The following is a 19,079-nucleotide window of genomic DNA, read 5'->3' as shown; positions in this document are numbered from 1 at the left end:
AACTCGTTACACAAATGTGCGATCGACACGTGTACATATATGGAACCGTCTTGCTCCCCTTCCGTGTAATACTGTGAGTATTTATCGAATGCTGACCCAGACGAAATAATTTCGTAATATGTAGAAGGACATTTCGACGAAGTTTCCCTTTATTTTAAGCAGCGTACTTCGTTAATTTACCGCTAGAAAATAGAGTACCTTTAGTTTGCAACCAATGTTGCCGATCCCTTCAGTCGGTCATACAAATTTATACAATTACATCCTGGTTTCAATGTTAAACTACATCCTTATCGTACTCTATCGACATGCAGACTGGGTATAAAAGGGCAGCTTTTCTAATCCCTTGTAATTTATTTTTAGCCAGGTCCTCCCCAGGTAGTAGTTACTGAAACAAAAACTTTATGCAGTACTGTAAAATTTGTTTATATTTTGCATTATAATGTTTGGGAAAGCAATAGTCAGAGGCAATTCGTGAGTAACGATATCTGTATTACGTTTTATAAGCGTTAATGTTACCTCTCAGCTTGTGTGTGTGTGTGTCAGAAGGTGACTAGCACTTGAAAATCATTGCTGTAATAATAATGTGCTCGTTTTAAGGAAGACTGCCAGTTTATTAACGTAGAATTGCACAACTGTTAGTAGTTTTAGCCTTATCACCACATTTTTTGCGCTTACGAATAAATAAAAGTCAGTACTTCAAATTTTCCAAGACATTTTAGTTAAATCATCTTAGTGTTTTACGCACAGTAGTAACTTCACTCAGTAAACAATAAGCCAGAAATGTTACATTATTATTGCTTCCCAATTGGCTGCTAACCAGCAATGCTTCTGTTACTGTATTTAAAGAAAATTAAGTGAGTAATATTCCACTGTTCTAAATATGCCACTGTTTTCATTTTTTGCAGAGCTGAAGAACACGATAGAATCTCAGGTGAATGAAATCAAGTCCCAAATTGAAAGTAAATGCGTCTTGCAGTGAGAAATCACTGGCATATAAAATTACATCAACTTTAGTGGTTCTAAAAAAAGGTCATCAACAAGAGGCGACCAGATTAACAACATTAGCTTATGTGGTTCCAAAAATTGCTAAGAGCAGGAAGGACACAATATATGCAAGATGAAACCTGTTCTTGATAAACTCAATAACTTGGTTTTTTAAACAAAAATAAACCACACGTAAGTTGATATAACAAGAGACTGCGATATTTGTAGTGACCAATCTACAATAATAAATATTGTTAAGGATATTCAAGTAAGGGCAACATACCATGAATTAATAAATAATCATGCTTGCCATGCTGTTAGAGTTTTGTAGAGTTAATAATATTACTGAACACCTAGAATGTAAGTCAAAGTTTAAATCAGAAATTTTTATTATGAACGAGTCAAAGAAGAAATAATTTTTTTAATATGTCAGAATGGGTAAATGAATAGATGAGGTGGAGGAGAATAGAGAGTAATGGTAGAATATATGACCATTGATATAAAATTCGCAAGTCCTTTACCAATTTCATGCACGTGAAAAATAATTGCTGCTCACTGAATCGTTAATAACTGTAGCTGCCTAGAAAATTTGTGTTTAATCTGTTTCATTTCGAATATTATGATCCACATAAAGTTAATGATTTAAATATCTAAGAAGACAGGACAACAAATAAGAGAATAAGGAGTCATCTCAAGAAAGACTGAGGAGCACTGCAGTAAGTTATTACTTATCTTCTGACACCATGGAGAATTATCTTCAAAAGATATAAAACTAAAAGATTTGTGTTCAAAATGTAGTGCTATGAACTGTACATTTGTATCTAAAATCCTGAATGTAAGTGTGAATGGAGGGAAGTTTTTCTGTGTACTAAATTTTGTACCTTATTATTTGTTTGAATATAAGCGCATGGGAATTTTATACTATATAGATTTTGAAGAAAGTAACTGGCAAAATGACAAAACCATAGATTAAATATACATTAAAGTGTTCTGAAATAATTTACATATATGTTTTCTAGATTTTCTAGAAAATAAATATATTTTGAATCTTGTAACTGTGCAAAAATGTTCAAAAGTTATTAAACTGTTGTATATAATCGTGATATTCCAGTTAATTTCATGTTGTTGTTGCTACTGTTTTATTTGGAAACTGTAGTAAAATTTTTCTATGTAGAAACAACTGTAAACTGAAGTGATAATATGTTCCTCCCTGAGAAAGATATGTTTGTAAGCATCAGTCAGTCTGCTCAAAAGCAGTACATCTGGCCCATGGCTGTTTGGTACTCATCCAAATTCCGTTAGTTTTGTTCCTAACAAGCACATTCCTTACAAAAGAAAGGTTCCTTGTGCTCAGTCAGTGTAAAGTATCATTTGTTTCAACATCGTTTCGAAAAAAGTGAGTAACAGAAATATGATTGCATTTCTGTAACTCAGAAATTTTATATAGTGTATTTTCTCTTTGTAAAGAAATGTCTCACATACTGTATATGTATTTCTTAAAAATTGGTTGCTGCCAGATTGACTTAATATGTTTACAATTCTCTCTCAATTTCTGCTAAACCTTCTTTTAATCATAATATGACTTTTTTTCCTATGAGGATAAATGATATGCCTCTCTTCAGAATTTTTTATTCCAGTGCTCATAATAAAAAAGTTACTGGAATCAATTCTTCTGATAGGGTTCTGTCTGTATGAAATATTCACAAACACACTGTCTGTGGAATGTGTAGTTGTTGTGATCCTTCTATTGATGTGCTCTCTCCTTTCTCTTCTTCCTCATCCATTGTTATCTCTTGCCACCCATCCTAGTAAGCTTCTATAACTGCAATATTTTAGAACTGTATGATCAATATGAAGGCTTATATAGTAGTGCATCTGTAAGACACAATTTCATTAGGTATATTTATTATTGGACTTTGCTCTATTGCATATTGCTTGTCTCTTGTTGACCAACTTTACGCAAAAATGTACTTAATGTTGATAAACTAACTGTAGCCAAGGGAATTCATAGTAAAGCTATATATTTAAGCTGTACAAGTAATACGAGATTTTTTAAATGTTTTACAAAGGATATGTTCAGTTTTAGCTGATAAATTACAAATGGAAATGTTTGTTTTTATTTCAAGTCTTATCTTCTTGCTCATAGTTGTAACAATTCGTTCTAATCCAAAAGGTCATTCAGCCAGTGGAATATATGCAAAAAAGACAAACATTTTCAGCAGTATATTTTTATAACTAGACAGTCTATGTAGTTGACTCCTGAATTGTGCATTTCATATTGAAGTTAGCTTTATGTTAATATAATATGTACTCAGTGATAAGGCAGAAAAAATTATAGAATGAAGATATCAGTCCAAGTTTTCATCTGTAGAGTTCCCTTAATGTTATTCTACATAATAAAGCAAATCAGAAACATACCTAAAACATTCATTTTAAACTGTGGTTTCTCTAAGTAAATATCTGATAAAATAAATGAACTAAAATGTAAAAGATAAACTTTTAATAAACTTACATCATATGACCCTTAAAATTTTTCCTGTGCTGTTATTTACTGTATTGTAGATTTGTAATTCAATAACGACCTGGAAACTGAAACATCACAATGTGAGCAACCTATTATTTGAACTTTGATACACAGTTTCTTCGTGACCCAAAGACCAGCAGTTTTGAAGGTGAAGTAGCATTCAAGTTCTTCATTAGTGACATGTATGAAAAATGTGTATCACCTCCTATAAAGGTGGTCAGTATTACATTTTATTCCAGGAGTACTATTGTAGATGAATGTATATTGTCCATTTAAACATGTTTGATAATATAATTTCCTGAGTTGATACAGGGCTGTAAAATCTGTGATTTAATAACCTCCAATGTCAGCCACAGGACATTTTTATCCAGCAGGTTTCTTAATGCATTTGACTGAGCTCAAAATATGTTCTAGAACCAATGTACCAAATTTTCTCAGACATTCATTGATAGTCATAGTTGTGGCATATGTATGCTTTTGGTGTAGAGGTAAAAGATATTCTAATTAATTTATCAAGCGAAGATGCTGCTATAATAAAACAATAGTGACTGTCACCATGATATGTCAGCTAGTGTGTACATTTGAACTTACTTGTTTGTGCAGATTTTAGTGAGCAGGGAATAAAGCCCTAAGAATGTGTGGCCCATTGAAATATTCTGTAGATGTTATCACCTAAGTAGACATTAGCATGGAATTTGGGTGAAATCGATTAACCATGGACAGTGACCAAACAAATGAAATAGACATAATAAGACATTATGTGACGAAAACATTATCCAGCCATTCGATTCACACACTATTATTGAAGCAAAGGTAATTCTTCTGGGCTCTTTTTCTTTCATTAATGCTCTTGTACGATATTTACTCGCATTGGAACAATTGTACACTCACTTCAATAAACGATTTCCATTTTCGTCATATGTTAGTATTTGGTAAACCTAGTATCATTCCCTTTCTTAACCACCAAAAACTGTAAAAGATCAAAAAACAGATTATTCAACAACAGCTGAGGTAAACATATAATAAGTTTCAAATATAAATTACTGTTATTTAGTTGATCTCACCTCAGTTTTGTGCTTCTCTATCAAGAGGTGTGTACTATCATAACAAAAACTGTATTTCACTGAAGGTGTGATTCAGCTATTTTATTATGTAGCAACTAACATAAGAAACAACACATTAAATTTTCATTTATAGCAGCCTGCATATTTTATCTATCCATTCAATAAAGAACAATGACAGCTATCACAAACCATTTACTTCGTTTTCAGTCTCATAATGGCTTTTTATGAACACGAAAAAAGGGAGGACAAGTACATGAAACCATGTTTTACTTAAATTTCTTGTTCTTTCTGTTTCTACCAAAAGCATTCAGAAACTTGTTACTTACACCTTTTGACTGTAATACGAAGACCTGTAGCCGAAATTGATTATATTTCTGATTTTATGGGTAACCTTTTCTCTCAAAATATATAAAAATGCTTTCATCGCTATTATTTGACAATCAAATTAAAACATAGACGTCTTCAGTACTATGTTAAATGTTGCACTGGTTGTGGTATAATAGAAACATTAAATATTATGACTGTGCATTTATACAGTAGTTAAATTTCAGTAAAACATGTACAAAATACCACGACTACAAACGTCACCATGAAAGAACTTTCCCCAAAAAGCCTTAACACAGTTAATTGTTGTAGTTTAATATTACAAATATGTGTCATTAAATTCTTAGACTGAATTCAACATAGATGTAAGGAAAAGAAATAATATACAATCCACAGCAATGTGGTACAATTGTGATAGAAATAATTGTTATTTATTGTTTTGTAAGTATCCCTCCAAGAATTACTATTGTGCACTTCTTGACGATGTTTATGTGTATGATGCCTTTGTTAAAAGTTATTGTTGCACACTCTGTATATTGTGTAGAGAAAACTGAGACCTAGTCACATATTTAGAAGAAAAGTTGTTACACTTGTATTTCCAGTGTTCAGTTTTACTGCAAATATTAAAACAAAAAAGTGTGAACCACCCTTTTATAGGATTAAAGCAGTATTCGTAATACACAACATTATTTATATCTGTTACCTGTAAATTTTTATTTATTCCTTGCCAATCTTTCTGTACATGTAGTTTTCTTTAGTTTTTTTTCTACTTACAATCAAACAGTTTCCTTTTTTAGCTACAACTGCTTCTTGCTTCCTTCCAGATTTAGTCAAGTTAAGTGATAATTTTATATAACCAAACTTTGGAGTTTATTATTAATGAAAATGTAGTTACTAAACTATTGAGTTCTCCTGAACCTTGATTCTGAAATAATTTGAGACAAATTTTTGATGTTTCCTCAACAAGGGCAGTTTACGAGTAAATTATGGTTCAATGATTTCTGAAGTCAAATTTCCAATGCTTGAATGCTGTCCCCTGTATATTTACTTCTAACATAAATTGTTTTATTTGTGTATCTCTAGTACTATTGTCATAATCTAAAGGAATACTTGTAAGATTTCATGTTATTATTTGCCAAATCAATTTTTTTCAACCATCCACCAATTTTCCTGAAACCATGAGACTACCTAAAAACAACGACACGTACATTACAAATTTATAATAATGTTAATGTGTTTGTGATCAAACATGAAAGCTTGCCTAGATTGCCGAGGAAGTTGTTAGTTAAACAAGTTATACATAAACATTATACCATAAAGCTCTGAAAAGTGTTATACATTTTCTGCCAGCCCTGATAAAATACCTACAATAAAGGACTTTTCGAATTATTTCAGTAAAAGTATATCTGTTAAAAATCTGTTTACTTGTGTAATATTTATTAATGGGGAAAACTTATCTCAAGTAAGTTACTCGTATTAAGTCATATATCACCATTCATTTCATGTTAACTACTGAGTTAAAGTATTTGGACAATTCAGTGCACATCAATTTTTATTTTTTGGATGTGATGTAACATTGTGCTAAATCATATGGTAATGTTCACAACCATGAAATTGAATAAAATAGTTACCCTAGACCCAATATTATTTCTTATTAGACAGCATTGTGAACCATGAGCCCTTTCTGTATTGTTCTCATTGTCTTATGAATTACTTTTAATACTTTTTGCCAGTCAGAGGTGGCTAAAATTCTGAGTTTCTCAATATTGCAGTAATGAGTCAAATTTATAGTTACTTCTCTGAGTAGAATGAAGATTTAAAAAAATCAGTGAAAGTTTGTTTTGTGAGGCTAAACGTGACAGCAAGAAAAAATAAAACTTAATGAGTAATTTTGCTATAATTTCATTACAGCATCACAACATCATACCACACTAATGCTGCTGTTCTAAACTTCACCTCCATCCAAGAGCCATGAAGGAAATAAGATACTCTCTTGTTCATAATATATTATAGTAAAGAACATAGACAAAAGAATAAGTATAACATTGACACCATTCATTTACATATTAAGGACTCTACAGCTCTGGACATTAATTTAGGCAATTAAGACCTTGTCATAATTCGATTTTAAGGAAAAGGTAAAACTGAGCACACTCATTTATGTGAATGTACAACAATGAGAAGAAATTTTAGGCAAAAGTTGTGTGAAAATTTTCTTATATAATCAACATTTCAGTTATAATGCAGTCTTCATGCGAGAAGCACTGTTTTGAATGAACATAAATCATTATTTGTTTACAAAACAGTAGTCACTGTTTGACTGGTCATGACAATTATTAAGTATTGGGTTGGACACCGCCATATACCCATTCAGACTAAACATTTCCCTGATATTACCTACATATGTCACATTATGGGTCTGGACCTGACAGGCAGAAAATAACTGCAAACATATCCAAGTGTCAAAAAATCACTGCATCAAAATAAAGGCCACAAAAGAAGTAAAAGAAACAGCAATTGCAAATGACAAGTGATAGTAGCCTGAAGTACTACTTAAGCTGATAACCACTGACAAAAATTTGTTGCATACTGATACTTAAGTGTTTGTGAAAGATATACTCCTATAAATGCAGAGTCTGATGCTCCTAATAAAACTACCAAGGCAGACCAATTCAAATCAAAAAAAAAGATATGGGTGGTGTCGATTATACAGCTTATCCAATAGCCTGTGTTGATTGGTAACACTACATGATGAAGTATACAACAAATGTGTATCACTTTCCACGTATTATTATGCACACACAGCATATGGCACAAACAAAATTACATATTATTTGCCATAAACGTTTTGAACAGTCTCTCGTTTGGGAGGATATATGTGACTACAAGTTTTTGTGTCATACGTCTAACATCAGATACGGTAAAATATGTTGTCATTTTGATGTCTTTTGATTAGTGATGTACTGAAGATGAGCAGTAGACTACTACCTTCGATAGAGATGTATATCCAAGTGAATACACCTTTGCAGGAATGGTACCAGCATTCACCAGAAGAGGTAAGAGAAAAAGTACATGTAGAAAGTGAGAGAAAGAATAAAATCTCTACCTACATTACATGAAAAAAAACGAACAAAAGATGTCGTATTGCATGACACTAATGTACAGCTGTAAAAGGAGGCAACAGAAAATATTGATACAAATGATCATCAATGAAAGGTAAATCAAATCTGGGAAAATAACAACAGAATTCATGTATAATCTAGCTTGGTTACTTCAGAACACAGCAAAATAGAATTCATTGTTGCTGAATATCAGCGCAAAAAAAAATTCAGAAATTGTCACTGAATTCTAGAGCCGTAACGATATATGCAATGTGACTGCTGCAGTAAGTTCTTACCCTGTCATCCACAGTGTAATAGAAATTCTCTCTCCCCAAATACATCATATGGAATGGCTCTTTTTTACAGAATTATCGCCCTGTCTAAACCATCGGTCCTACAAATATGAAAGTTGGTATAAATATGTATCGCAGACTCTCAATGAGAAGTGATTTTGTAAAACTCATAAGTGGCCAAAGTGGATGTTAATATAATAACAAAAAACTTTTAAGAGCAAATGCATTACATAATGTGGGCCTCCTATGAGAAAGAATTTTGCCAACTTACACCCTTTAGCAGTTGAAATGAATGTCAAAAATTCCCTTTTGCGCTCGCTTCTCATACAACTAATAGATAATGTGGACTCCATTGCTCTCCCTTAGTGGAAAATAATGTAAACAGCTAGTAATGGAACAAGAGTAGCCAGTATCTAAAAGAGTAAAGAACATTGTTTACAAACAATTATTGTTAAAATCTAACATTCAATTTTATATTTACATGTTGAACTCAGATACTAAAGGAGAGTGTTTTGTGTTTGTGTTTCCGTCCGATTCAACACAAGCTATTCGATCTTCTTCTTCACAGTCCGAAGACTAACCATCAGATGCAGTGGGTAAGTAGGTGGGAGATGTGGAGCGCTTAGTAGATGAAATGTTCAATAAATGACAATATGAAATTCTCTAATTTTTGCATTTGTGCTTCGTATACGCCTCGCCACAAACACATACTCCTTTCCTCATTGTCTATTCTTGTCACCCGAGCATTGAATTCCAATAAAAGAAGTGACTATATTCCCTCACCATTCTTTAACATCCATTGTGAAGCACATCTAGTTTTAAATAAGGTCAGCTAGTACCATCATTTCGCGTAGGTGTCTCAGGTTCATACGGAAGGTGCTTGGCTGCAGTGGGGCAAAGCAGGACTATTCTTCTGCGGCGGATGTGAAGTGTTGGCTATGCATGAGCATTAGTCAGGGAAGGTACAGGCTCTCATCATACTCGATTTCGTCAGCAGCATCACACAGATTCTTGCCTGGATTGCCACATCAAACAAAGTCAGCCATAGATGATTGTACAGTGAACATACACTACTGGCCATTAAAATTGCTACGCCACGAATGTGACGTGCTACAGACGCGAAATTTAACCGACAGGAAGAAGATGCTGTGATATGCAAATGATTAGCTTTTCAGAGCATTCACACAAGGTTGGCGCCGGTGGCACCTACGACGTGCTGACAAAGGAAAGTTTCCAACCGATTTCTCATACACAAACAGCAGTTGACCGGTGTTGCCTGGCGAAACGTTGTGATGCCTCATGTAAGGAGGAGAAATGCGTACCATCACATTTCCGACTTTGATAAAGGTCGAATTGTAGCCTATCGCGATTGCGGTTTGTCGTATCGCGCCATTGCTGCTCGCGTTGGTCGAGATCAAATGGCTCTGAGCACTATGGGACTTAACATCTATGGTCATCAGTCCCCTAGAACTTAGAACTACTTAAACCTAACTAACCTAAGGACAGCACACAACACCCAGCCATCACGAGGCAGAGAAAATCCCTAACCCCGCCGGGAACCGAACCCGGGAACCCGGGCGTGGGAAGCGAGAACGCTACCGCACGACCACGAGATGCGGGCGTTGGTCGAGATCCAATGACTGTTACCAGAATATGGAATCTGTGGGTTCAGGAGGGTAATACGGAACGCCGTGCAGGATCCCAACGGCCTCGTGTCACTAGCAGTCGAGATGACAGGCATCTTACCCGCATGGCTATAACGGATCGTGCAGCCACGTCTCGATCTCTGAGTCAACAGATAGGGACGTTGGCAAGACAACAACCACCTGCACGAGCAGTTCGACGACATTTGCAGCAACATGGACTATCAGCTCTGAGACCATGGCTGTGGTTACCCTTGACGCTGCATCACAGACAGGAGAGATTGCGATGGTGTATTCAACGACGAACCTGGGCGCACGAATGGCAAAACATCATTTTTCGGATGAATCCAGGTTCTGTTTACAGCATCATGATGGTCGCATCCATGTTTGGCGACATCGCGGTGAACGCACATTGGAAGCGTGTATTCGTCATAGCCATACTGGCGTATCACCCAGCGCGATGGTATGGGGTGCCATTGGTTACACGTCTGGGTCACCTCTTGTTCGCATTGACGACACTTTGAACAGTGCGTTACGTTTCAGATGTGTTACGACCCGTGGCTCTACCCTTCATTCAGTCCCTGAGAAACCCTACATTTCAGCAGGATAATGCACGACCGCATGATGCAGGTCCTGTACGGGCCTTACTGGATACGGAAAATGTTCGCATGCTGCCCTGGCCAGCACGTTCTCCAGATCTCTCACCAATTGAAAACATCTGGTCAATGGTGGCCGAGCAACTGGCTCGTCACAATACGCCAGTCACTACTCTTCACGAACTGTGGTATCGTGTTGAAGCTGCTTGGGCAGCTGTATCTATACACGCCATCCGAGCTCTGTTTGACTCAATGCCCAGGCGTATCAAGGCCGTTATTACGGTCAGAGGTGGTTGTTCTGGGTACTGATTTCTCAGGATCTATGCACCCAAACTGCGTGAAAATGTAATCGCATGTCAGTTGTAGTATAATATATTTGTCCAATGAATACCCGTTTATCATCTGCATTTCTTCTTGGTGTAGCAATTTTAATGACCAGTAGTGTAGATGAAATTAGAATTAAAGTCGCATCTAAAGTCTCAGATGGATCCATTATAACTTGAATAAAATATCATCATAATCACCCTCATCGTTTGCTATCAAGTACAGCCCTTTTTGCGTCTTGAGCTCCTTGCAGACGACCTATGTTTTCAGCAAGACAATGCCCCACACTACCACTTCGAAACTGCGTCAGAATGATTTAAGGACTGCTCAAGAGACATGAGGATACTTATGGCACTGCACGACACCTACCTCCAGTCCTTGTGAATATATCTAGGACGATATCAAGTATGATGAGTGCCTTTTTACCCAACTGTTATCAATTTACGTGCGCTATGGGCGGTGGTTCACAAATCAGGCTGGCTCCGCCACACTATCAGTGTCTCGTGGAGTCCATGCCCTGATACATGGCCACTGTCGCTAGTCCGAAAAATGGGTGTTATATGCTGTGAAGTAGATGTTTTTAATTCAGTTGCTCATGAATGAACATCAAGGGACAGGGTGATTACAATTAAACTTTCAAACCGCTGTAGAAATAACACCACTGGTCAGAATGACGTCAAATTGCAACGTAATATTATCGCAGAAGGGGGAAAACGTACGTCAGAAGAAAAATAAATAGTGATGGTGTTAGGACAGCAACCAGCCACAAATTTACTTTCAGTTCCTTTATTCAAAGGGTACCGTTACCTGTTTCGAATCGTTGTGATTCATTCTCAGACGGTTTACACGTTTTCTTTATGACATGTGGTGTGTATTTTACAGATTAATTGTCGTGAAACGTCGGTTTGGAGTGTTTGTTTTCATAACATTCGTCCAACAGATGTAAACACATTCCCACTGCATTCTTATTGTTGCACACGTAAATGTATCAAAACATGTGGTGCGTGGTAGAAATCTTCTCAGTGACAAATCTAAAGTGTTCAGTGAGAATAATTTACGTGTGCAACTGTCGTCTCGGCAAATGAGAGCGTATGTAGTCAGTGAACCATCGCTAGCAAAGTCGGCTGTACAACTGGGGCGAGTGCTAGGGAGTCTCTCTAGACCTGCCGTGTGGCGGCGCTCGGTCTGCAATCACTGATAGTGGCGACACGCGGGTCCGACGTATACTAACGGACCGCGGCCGATTTAAAGGCTACCACATAGCAAGTTTGGTGTCTGGCGGTGACACCACACTAACACCATCAACATTTGTCTTCAAACAACAGCCACGGTCTCCATCATGTCATTATATGACAAAATTGCAGAAAAATAATTAGTTACAAAATGCAGTAATAGATGGCTCTGTAAGCATCATAGTTTAATAGTGGTAAACTGCAAATGATAAATGAATCATACAAAAATGCCTAAGGTGTAGGTTTGACGTTAAACAAACTGTGCATGGGTATACAGGTGTGACATTGTTAGTTACGTAAGCCCATCCACCACGGCGAGGTCATATCACATCGGATGGGAAAAATCGGTTTTTAATGGCCCTGAGGCCAAAAACCGCATAAAAATCATCAATCAAAATCAAATCGATTATTAATTTCCGTGTGACTGGCGAAAAACATATATAACATCCTGTCCACCATTTTCTGCAACAAGTTGAAATCGAGGAACAGCATGTTCCACAACTGATCGAAGTGTTTCCGGGCTCACGTTCAGAATGTGTTTTGCAATGTGTGCCTTCAATGCAACTAAGTTTGCAATCGGAACAACATCTATCAGATAGCCCCACAGCCAGAAGCCACACGGATTGAGATCAGGTGATCGGGACGGCAAGGCTGTAGGGAAATGGCGGCTTATAATTCTGGCATTTCCGAAATGGCGCTTCAGCAGCTGCGTAACTGGATTTGCAATGTGCGGAGGTGCGCCATCCTGCATAAAAATGATCCCAACCACACATCCACGCTGTTGGAGAGCTGGAATGATGTGCTTGCGAAAAAGACCCTGATAGCACTTACCAGTGACGGTACAGGGAAAAGTACTGGAAGCACCCGTCTCTTCGAAAAAATTTGATACTATGATAAGTGATGACGTAAACTCGCACCGCATAGTGACCTTTTCAGGATGAAGTTGTATTGGTTGCCCTATTCGACAATTCTGTGTATTGACATATCATATCAGATAGAAGTGGGCTTCGTCTGTCCACAAAACCTTCCATGGCCAATCACTGTACACTTCCATGCGAGCAAGAAATTCTAAAGCAAAGGTCGCTCTTGCTGGCAGGTCGACAGGAAGCAACTCGTGCACATGGATAACTTGGAATTGATAGCAAAGTTTACGCACCATGCTCAGAGTATGTCCAATGTTCCGGCAATTCTCAGTGCATTACACGCTTGCACCTCACAGCTCGTTTCCTTCTGCATTGCTGTGGCCACTGTTTCCAGTGTCGAAACAATTCGTTTTCTCCCTCTACCAGGTTGCACACCAACAGAACCCGTCTTTCCGAATTTTCGAATAATTTTCTCCAGACCCACGGCAGTCATCGGACAAACGCCTTTTTCTAAGCCTTCAGTGTCCAGAACTTCTGCAGAGTGACGTGTACAGTGTCATTATTCTTGTAATACAGCTTTACAAGCAGAGCGCGATTCTGCATTGAGATAGTAATGGCGAACGTCGCAGACGCGGAAGGAGAAAAATCCATGTATCCAGCGTGTTGATATCAACTTCAGTGGGTCGTGCGCATGACAGGTGTTTTCATTTACTTATTCTGACACATACAGCGCCATCTATTGATCAATTTTCACACTATATTTCTTCTTCTGGCATACGCTTTCCCCCTTCTCCGATAATATTCAGTTGCAATTTGACGTCATTCTGAGCAGTGGCGTTTATTTCTACAGCGTTTTGAAAGTTTAACTTTAATCATAGTGACCCTGCATAATATGTTACGAATTAAGTAAAAGAAATATAATTCAGTTCAAGCATGTCATATGGGAAGGCGCCCCAATAAAATACTTACAACAGTACTACTGCCAAAACATCGTTAACTTTTTGCAAACAAAAGAAGTTTTTCACATCATCGAGGTACAATATGTAAAGGTTAACTATAGATAAAATATTTTGTAAGCTCTCTTGATGATCCGGGTATCTGACATATTCTCTGTCAAAGGTGTGACACACTAAAGGATGTTGATTGTGAACTTGTAATTGTCGTCAGAATCCGGAATTTGTCATATTTTCTGTGAAATGTGTGACACACTAAATGGTGGTGATTGTGAATTTGTAATTTTGGCCACACAGCATTTCCTTTAGTGTCGAATGAGTTACGTCACCCAAACTAAAAACAAATCGTCGATTTGCAGATCAAACAAAAAGGAAAAAGACATCATAAACTTCAGAAACCAACGAGCACCTAAGGTTGTTGGTTGTGGTAACAATGTTCTCACATCTGTATTTTCTATCGTGAAGTGCACACACAGTCCATTCTCAAGCTGCACTCACAAATGAACAACTGCTGGGTGTCGTTCACGGACAGGAAGTGATAAAATCCGACACACTGCTTCATTCATGTACCGCACCAGCTGATATTAGTCGATTTCATCAATAGCTCCGGTTGAATTTAACATTCCAAAAACTGCCATATCGCTTTCCTTTGTTGATATATTTGCACATATAATTGATCGATTTCACTGAATTTCAATACTCGGCACTGATATGTGCTTTGTAACTTTTCGAGAGTAACGGTGAGTACGGTACAACAAGACGGAAAAACCATAAATATTATGTATCGAAAAGCACGTAAATAAACACATAACAAAACCAAACACTTTTTGCTTTCCGTGGCAATACAACACATGCTGGGTCCAGCCAGTAAATCAGCAGGTTAGGCAATCTGACAATCTCTTGAGAAAGTGGGAATTTTTAGTTCACCCTGCATCGAAAACTTCGAACGAACTACAAATTAACACTTGTTTATTAGCTGATAACCAGTGAAGTACATATGATGATAAAGAAAAACCGCAAACCGCTGTGCCCAAGTTGAGTTGATTGTGCCAAGAATATAATATGACGATATTTAATCATAAAACAGAAATAATGGGACTGCAGCATCAACTCCTTGTGTATATTGCTGAGCACCGTGACCACACGAACCAAGAGTCGCCGGCCTATATGGATACCAAATATTCTTGGCACCTGTTGAGGAAGCAGACTAGAGGTCTTCTCGATTTGATTTATTCACCCGCTCGCTGCCCTGACCCTCTCTCTCGTATCATCGGTCTTTCGTTCCACGATTATTTTTTCGAAGCTTTCATCTCTTCTCACAATGTGGCCAAAGTACTGGAGAAGAAAGACGCCTGATAATATTACTTAGCTTAATACTGGACACATTTTATGCGCAGCGTTCTGCGCCAGCAACGAAGTTCAAATATGTCTGTACACTGCCAGTTTCTGACATTGGTAGCACATGTTTCGCAACCATAAGAAAGATGGAACAAGCCGGATATTTGCACTGTTCATTATCGCTCTGTTCTCGCAGATTTTTGTGAGCTGCTTCGTAGCCACTTGCCCTAGCTTCATCCTTCTCATGTCATCTTCACAACTTCTCGTGCAGCAGATGATAGATCCAAGACAGATAAATCAATCCATAATTTCTTAACTCTTTGATCGACCTGTGAATTGGACCTGTGCTCCTCGATCAGTTATCATGAGTTTGGATTTCCTGAGACTGATGTCTACTCCAAGTGATACACTAACAACCCTAATTTTTGTCAGTAGCTCAGCAGATATCATCATAACCACCGTCATTCTTTGCTATCAAGTACAGCCGTTTGTTCATCTTGAGCACCCTGCAGTGGACCTGTACTTTCAACAAGACAATGCATCACTCCACTGCGTCAGAATGGTTTAAAGACTACTCAAAGGACATGAGGATACTTGAATGACCTTGCATGACACCCAGCCTCAGTCCTAGTGAACCCACTTGGACCGATATTGAGCGAGATGGGTGCCCCTGCTCGCTAGAAGTACAGAGTCACCAGCAAAGCACAAATTGTTAATAGTTCTTCCACCAATTGAGAGGACTTTTGTCCAACCCATCAAGAGCGTTCCTAATGACATGTGCGGTATAGATGTTGTACAGTTGGAGGGTAGTACAAAGTCCTTTCTTATTCCTTTAGATACAGTGATGAAATCAGATGTGCTAGAACTTCTCTTCACAACTTCAAGGTGATTACTGCATTGGCTTCTGGTCAGTTATCATTCTTTCATGTGTGGTGCAACACCAGTCTCTGCAAGCACCTGCCACAACTTTTCTCCAAATATCACAGTCAAAGGCTTTCCTATAGTCAAGGAAGCAGGTGAAAACGGGAGCGCAGAACATGGCAGCTACATCTAAATGTATAAAAATGTGGATTAATGCAGATCAGCACCAAAAAGAATGCCGTAATGTTCAAATACAGCATCAGCAGCGTGCTGCTTGACACGGTCACGTCGATTGAATATCTAGCCATAACGTTGTGAACTGACATGAAATGGAACGAGTACGTAGGAAAGGTGAATGGTCTGCTTCGGTTTGTCGGCAGTATTTTAGGAATGTGTGGTTCATCGCATATACGAGGGTTGTCCAGAAAGTAAGTTCCGACCCGTCGTGAAATGGAAACCATAGTGAAATCTACATAGTCGCCGCTCCAACTTCGAGTTTTGTCGTAGTGTTGAATTTTCCAATATCCTCGTCATAGAAAGCAGCCGCCTGTGCTTTTGGCCAGTTATCTGCACTGGTCTGCAGCTCGTTGTCTGTGGAAAAATTTTGTCTTCATAGCCAGTGGTTCTTGTGAGCAGAGATGAGACTCAGGGGGAGCCAATTACGGACAGTATTGTGGGTGATCAAACACTTCTCATCGGAAACGCTGCAGGAGCGTCTTCATTGCCCCTGCAGTGTGCGGCCGCGAATTGGCATGAAGAAGGAACTGCTCGACAACTGTGTTATGTGGGCTGCATGACACAGGCAAAATCTCTAACCAGGCCCTCATACTTGGCAGGAGACGCTATTTCCTATGCATCTTTACGTGCTCATTGTTCACTCAAAAGTGAAAAGAGCGACGCGACACAATCGACGGGCATACTAGATACACTGCCCAACACATCTGTGCAAAGCTTTACCGGATTTTCCCATTGATTTCCATTTCGCGACCGATCAGAACTTAATTTCTGGACAACCCTCGTAGAACACTAGCGTGACCCATTCTTGAGTACTGCTAGAGTGTTTAGGATCCCCACCAAGTCGGGTTAAATGCAGATACCAAAGCAGTTCAGAGGCAGGCCGCTATATTTCTTGCCGAAAGGTTCGATCAACACTGAATTATTGTGAGTATGCTTCGGGAACACAAGTGGGAATCCCAGGAGGGAAGATGACATTGTCTTTCAAGAAAACCTTGGATAAAATTTAGAGATCCAGCATTTGAAGCTTACTGCATAACGATGACAGAAATTAGGGCTCTTACGGAGCCATATACGTAGGTGGTTTGCTCTCAGTCTGTTTGCGGGCGGAACAGGAAAGGGACGACTAGTGCTAGTACAAGGTACTCTCCGTCATGCTTCATACGGTGGCTTGCGGAGTCATCCACAGAGGAAACAGAGCATCGCATTTATATGAGGCAAGACCAGTCCACGCAGCAGCTAGCTCCATCTTCTCGGCTGACGATCTTTGCAACCATTCGCAACCACCCAATACCAAACAATATTTCAGAGAATTGTTATTAGTTATTTGTCGTATGTTGAGGATCTGTTTACGAGTCCTTTTCCTACGACAACACCTGCTTGTTCTGTGCATATGTGAGGTTGAATTTCAGTGAAAAGAAATCCAAGGTAAGAATTGTTCAATTATGCCGGCCGTTGTGGCCGAGCAGTTCTAGGCGCTTCAGTCCGGAACCGCGTGACTGCTACGATCGCAGGTTCGAATCCTGCCTCGGGCATGGATGTGTGTGATATCCTTAGGTTAGTTAGGTTTAAGTAGTTCTAAGTCTAGGGGGACTGATGACCTCAGATGTTAAGTCCAATAGTGCTGAGAGCCATTTTTGTCCAATTGTAGAACAAGTGACAAGTTTTAACTATCTTGGAAATAATATCCGTACTGTAGAAGTTCTGTAGGGAAAAAACTTCCATAATGCAAATACATTGGGTGTCCCAGAACTGTTGCGACAGACATCAAAGGGTTGTAGAGGGTGCGTTGAGGAACGAATCGAGAACTGTAATCCGAGTCCAGAAATATCATCCAACGGCGCTACAGTGCGCTGGTGCCTATCACTAGACCATCCCTTCGGCAGAAAACATGACTTTGGACACTGAAGACCGTACGCGGAACATCTTGCAATGTTATTTGGTATTGAGTTTCCGCGAATGATTGCAACGATATTCAGTGGAGGGGATGGAAATGGTTCAAATGGCTCTAAGCACTATGGACTTAACATCGGAGGTCGTCAGTGCCCAAGACTTAGAACTACTTAAACTAAGGTCATCACACACATTAATGCCCGAGGCAAGATTCGAACCTGTGACCGTAACAGCAGCGAAGTTCTGGACTGAAGCGCCTAGAACCGCTCGGCCACAGTGGCCAGCTGGAGAGGATGGAGCTAGCTGTTCTGTAGACTATGAATGCGATACGCTGTTTCCTCGGTGGATGACTGTTTCGGACAGGAGTTTCCATCTGCAGTTTATAGCGAAAACCACTAAAGGTTTTTTAGAATGTTCCAGGAGTAAAATAACCTGGAAATGGAAATCCATATCCACAATTCTTATCCACAGAGGTAACAGAACATAAAATTCATAGGAGACAAGGCCTCTCTATGCAACAGCTAGCTACATCTCCACTGGCGATCGTGGCAATCAGTCGTCATTACTGAATAACAAATAGGATTGCGAGACATTCTGCCTCGCTCCGCCGGCGTACAGAGTCAAATTTGTCACCAAAGTGGTGGCCTCGCGACAGGCGCCGGTGTCTCTAAATCCGACGTTCTGTAGCGTCGTAGGACGTCGCTCCTGAACACGAATTCCTATCCACGATCTGTTCCTCAAGACACCCTCTACAATCCCTCAAAGTTTGTCGCAACTTTTTTGGGACACCCTGTATGTGTGGTAGATGACAGACTTGTAGCTTGGCACACTTTTCAGATTTATAGCCTCTAG

The 19,079-nt window shown here is 38.7% G+C and overlaps 1 protein-coding gene across 4 annotated transcripts in view; it reads left to right on the top strand.

The window, feature by feature from the left end:
• LOC124605586 (complexin) overlaps window positions 1-6,533 on the top strand; it is a 737,935-nt gene extending 731,402 nt beyond the window's left edge. For all 4 annotated transcript variants that reach the window (XM_047137373.1, XM_047137372.1, XM_047137371.1 and 1 more), the window contains exon 4: window positions 906-6,533. In XM_047137373.1, coding sequence (XP_046993329.1) covers window positions 906-979 — 74 coding nt within the window. In that variant the 3' untranslated portion in view covers window positions 980-6,533. The remainder of the gene's footprint in view (window positions 1-905) is intronic.
• The last annotated feature ends 12,546 nt before the right edge of the window (window positions 6,534-19,079 follow it).

Source organism: Schistocerca americana, chromosome 3 (genome assembly GCF_021461395.2).
Source record: "Schistocerca americana isolate TAMUIC-IGC-003095 chromosome 3, iqSchAmer2.1, whole genome shotgun sequence".
In the NCBI taxonomy this organism is placed as follows: Eukaryota; Metazoa; Arthropoda; class Insecta; order Orthoptera; family Acrididae; genus Schistocerca; species Schistocerca americana.
Note: the sequence above shows the minus strand (reverse complement) of the source record. Positions and strands in the feature narration are given on the sequence as shown.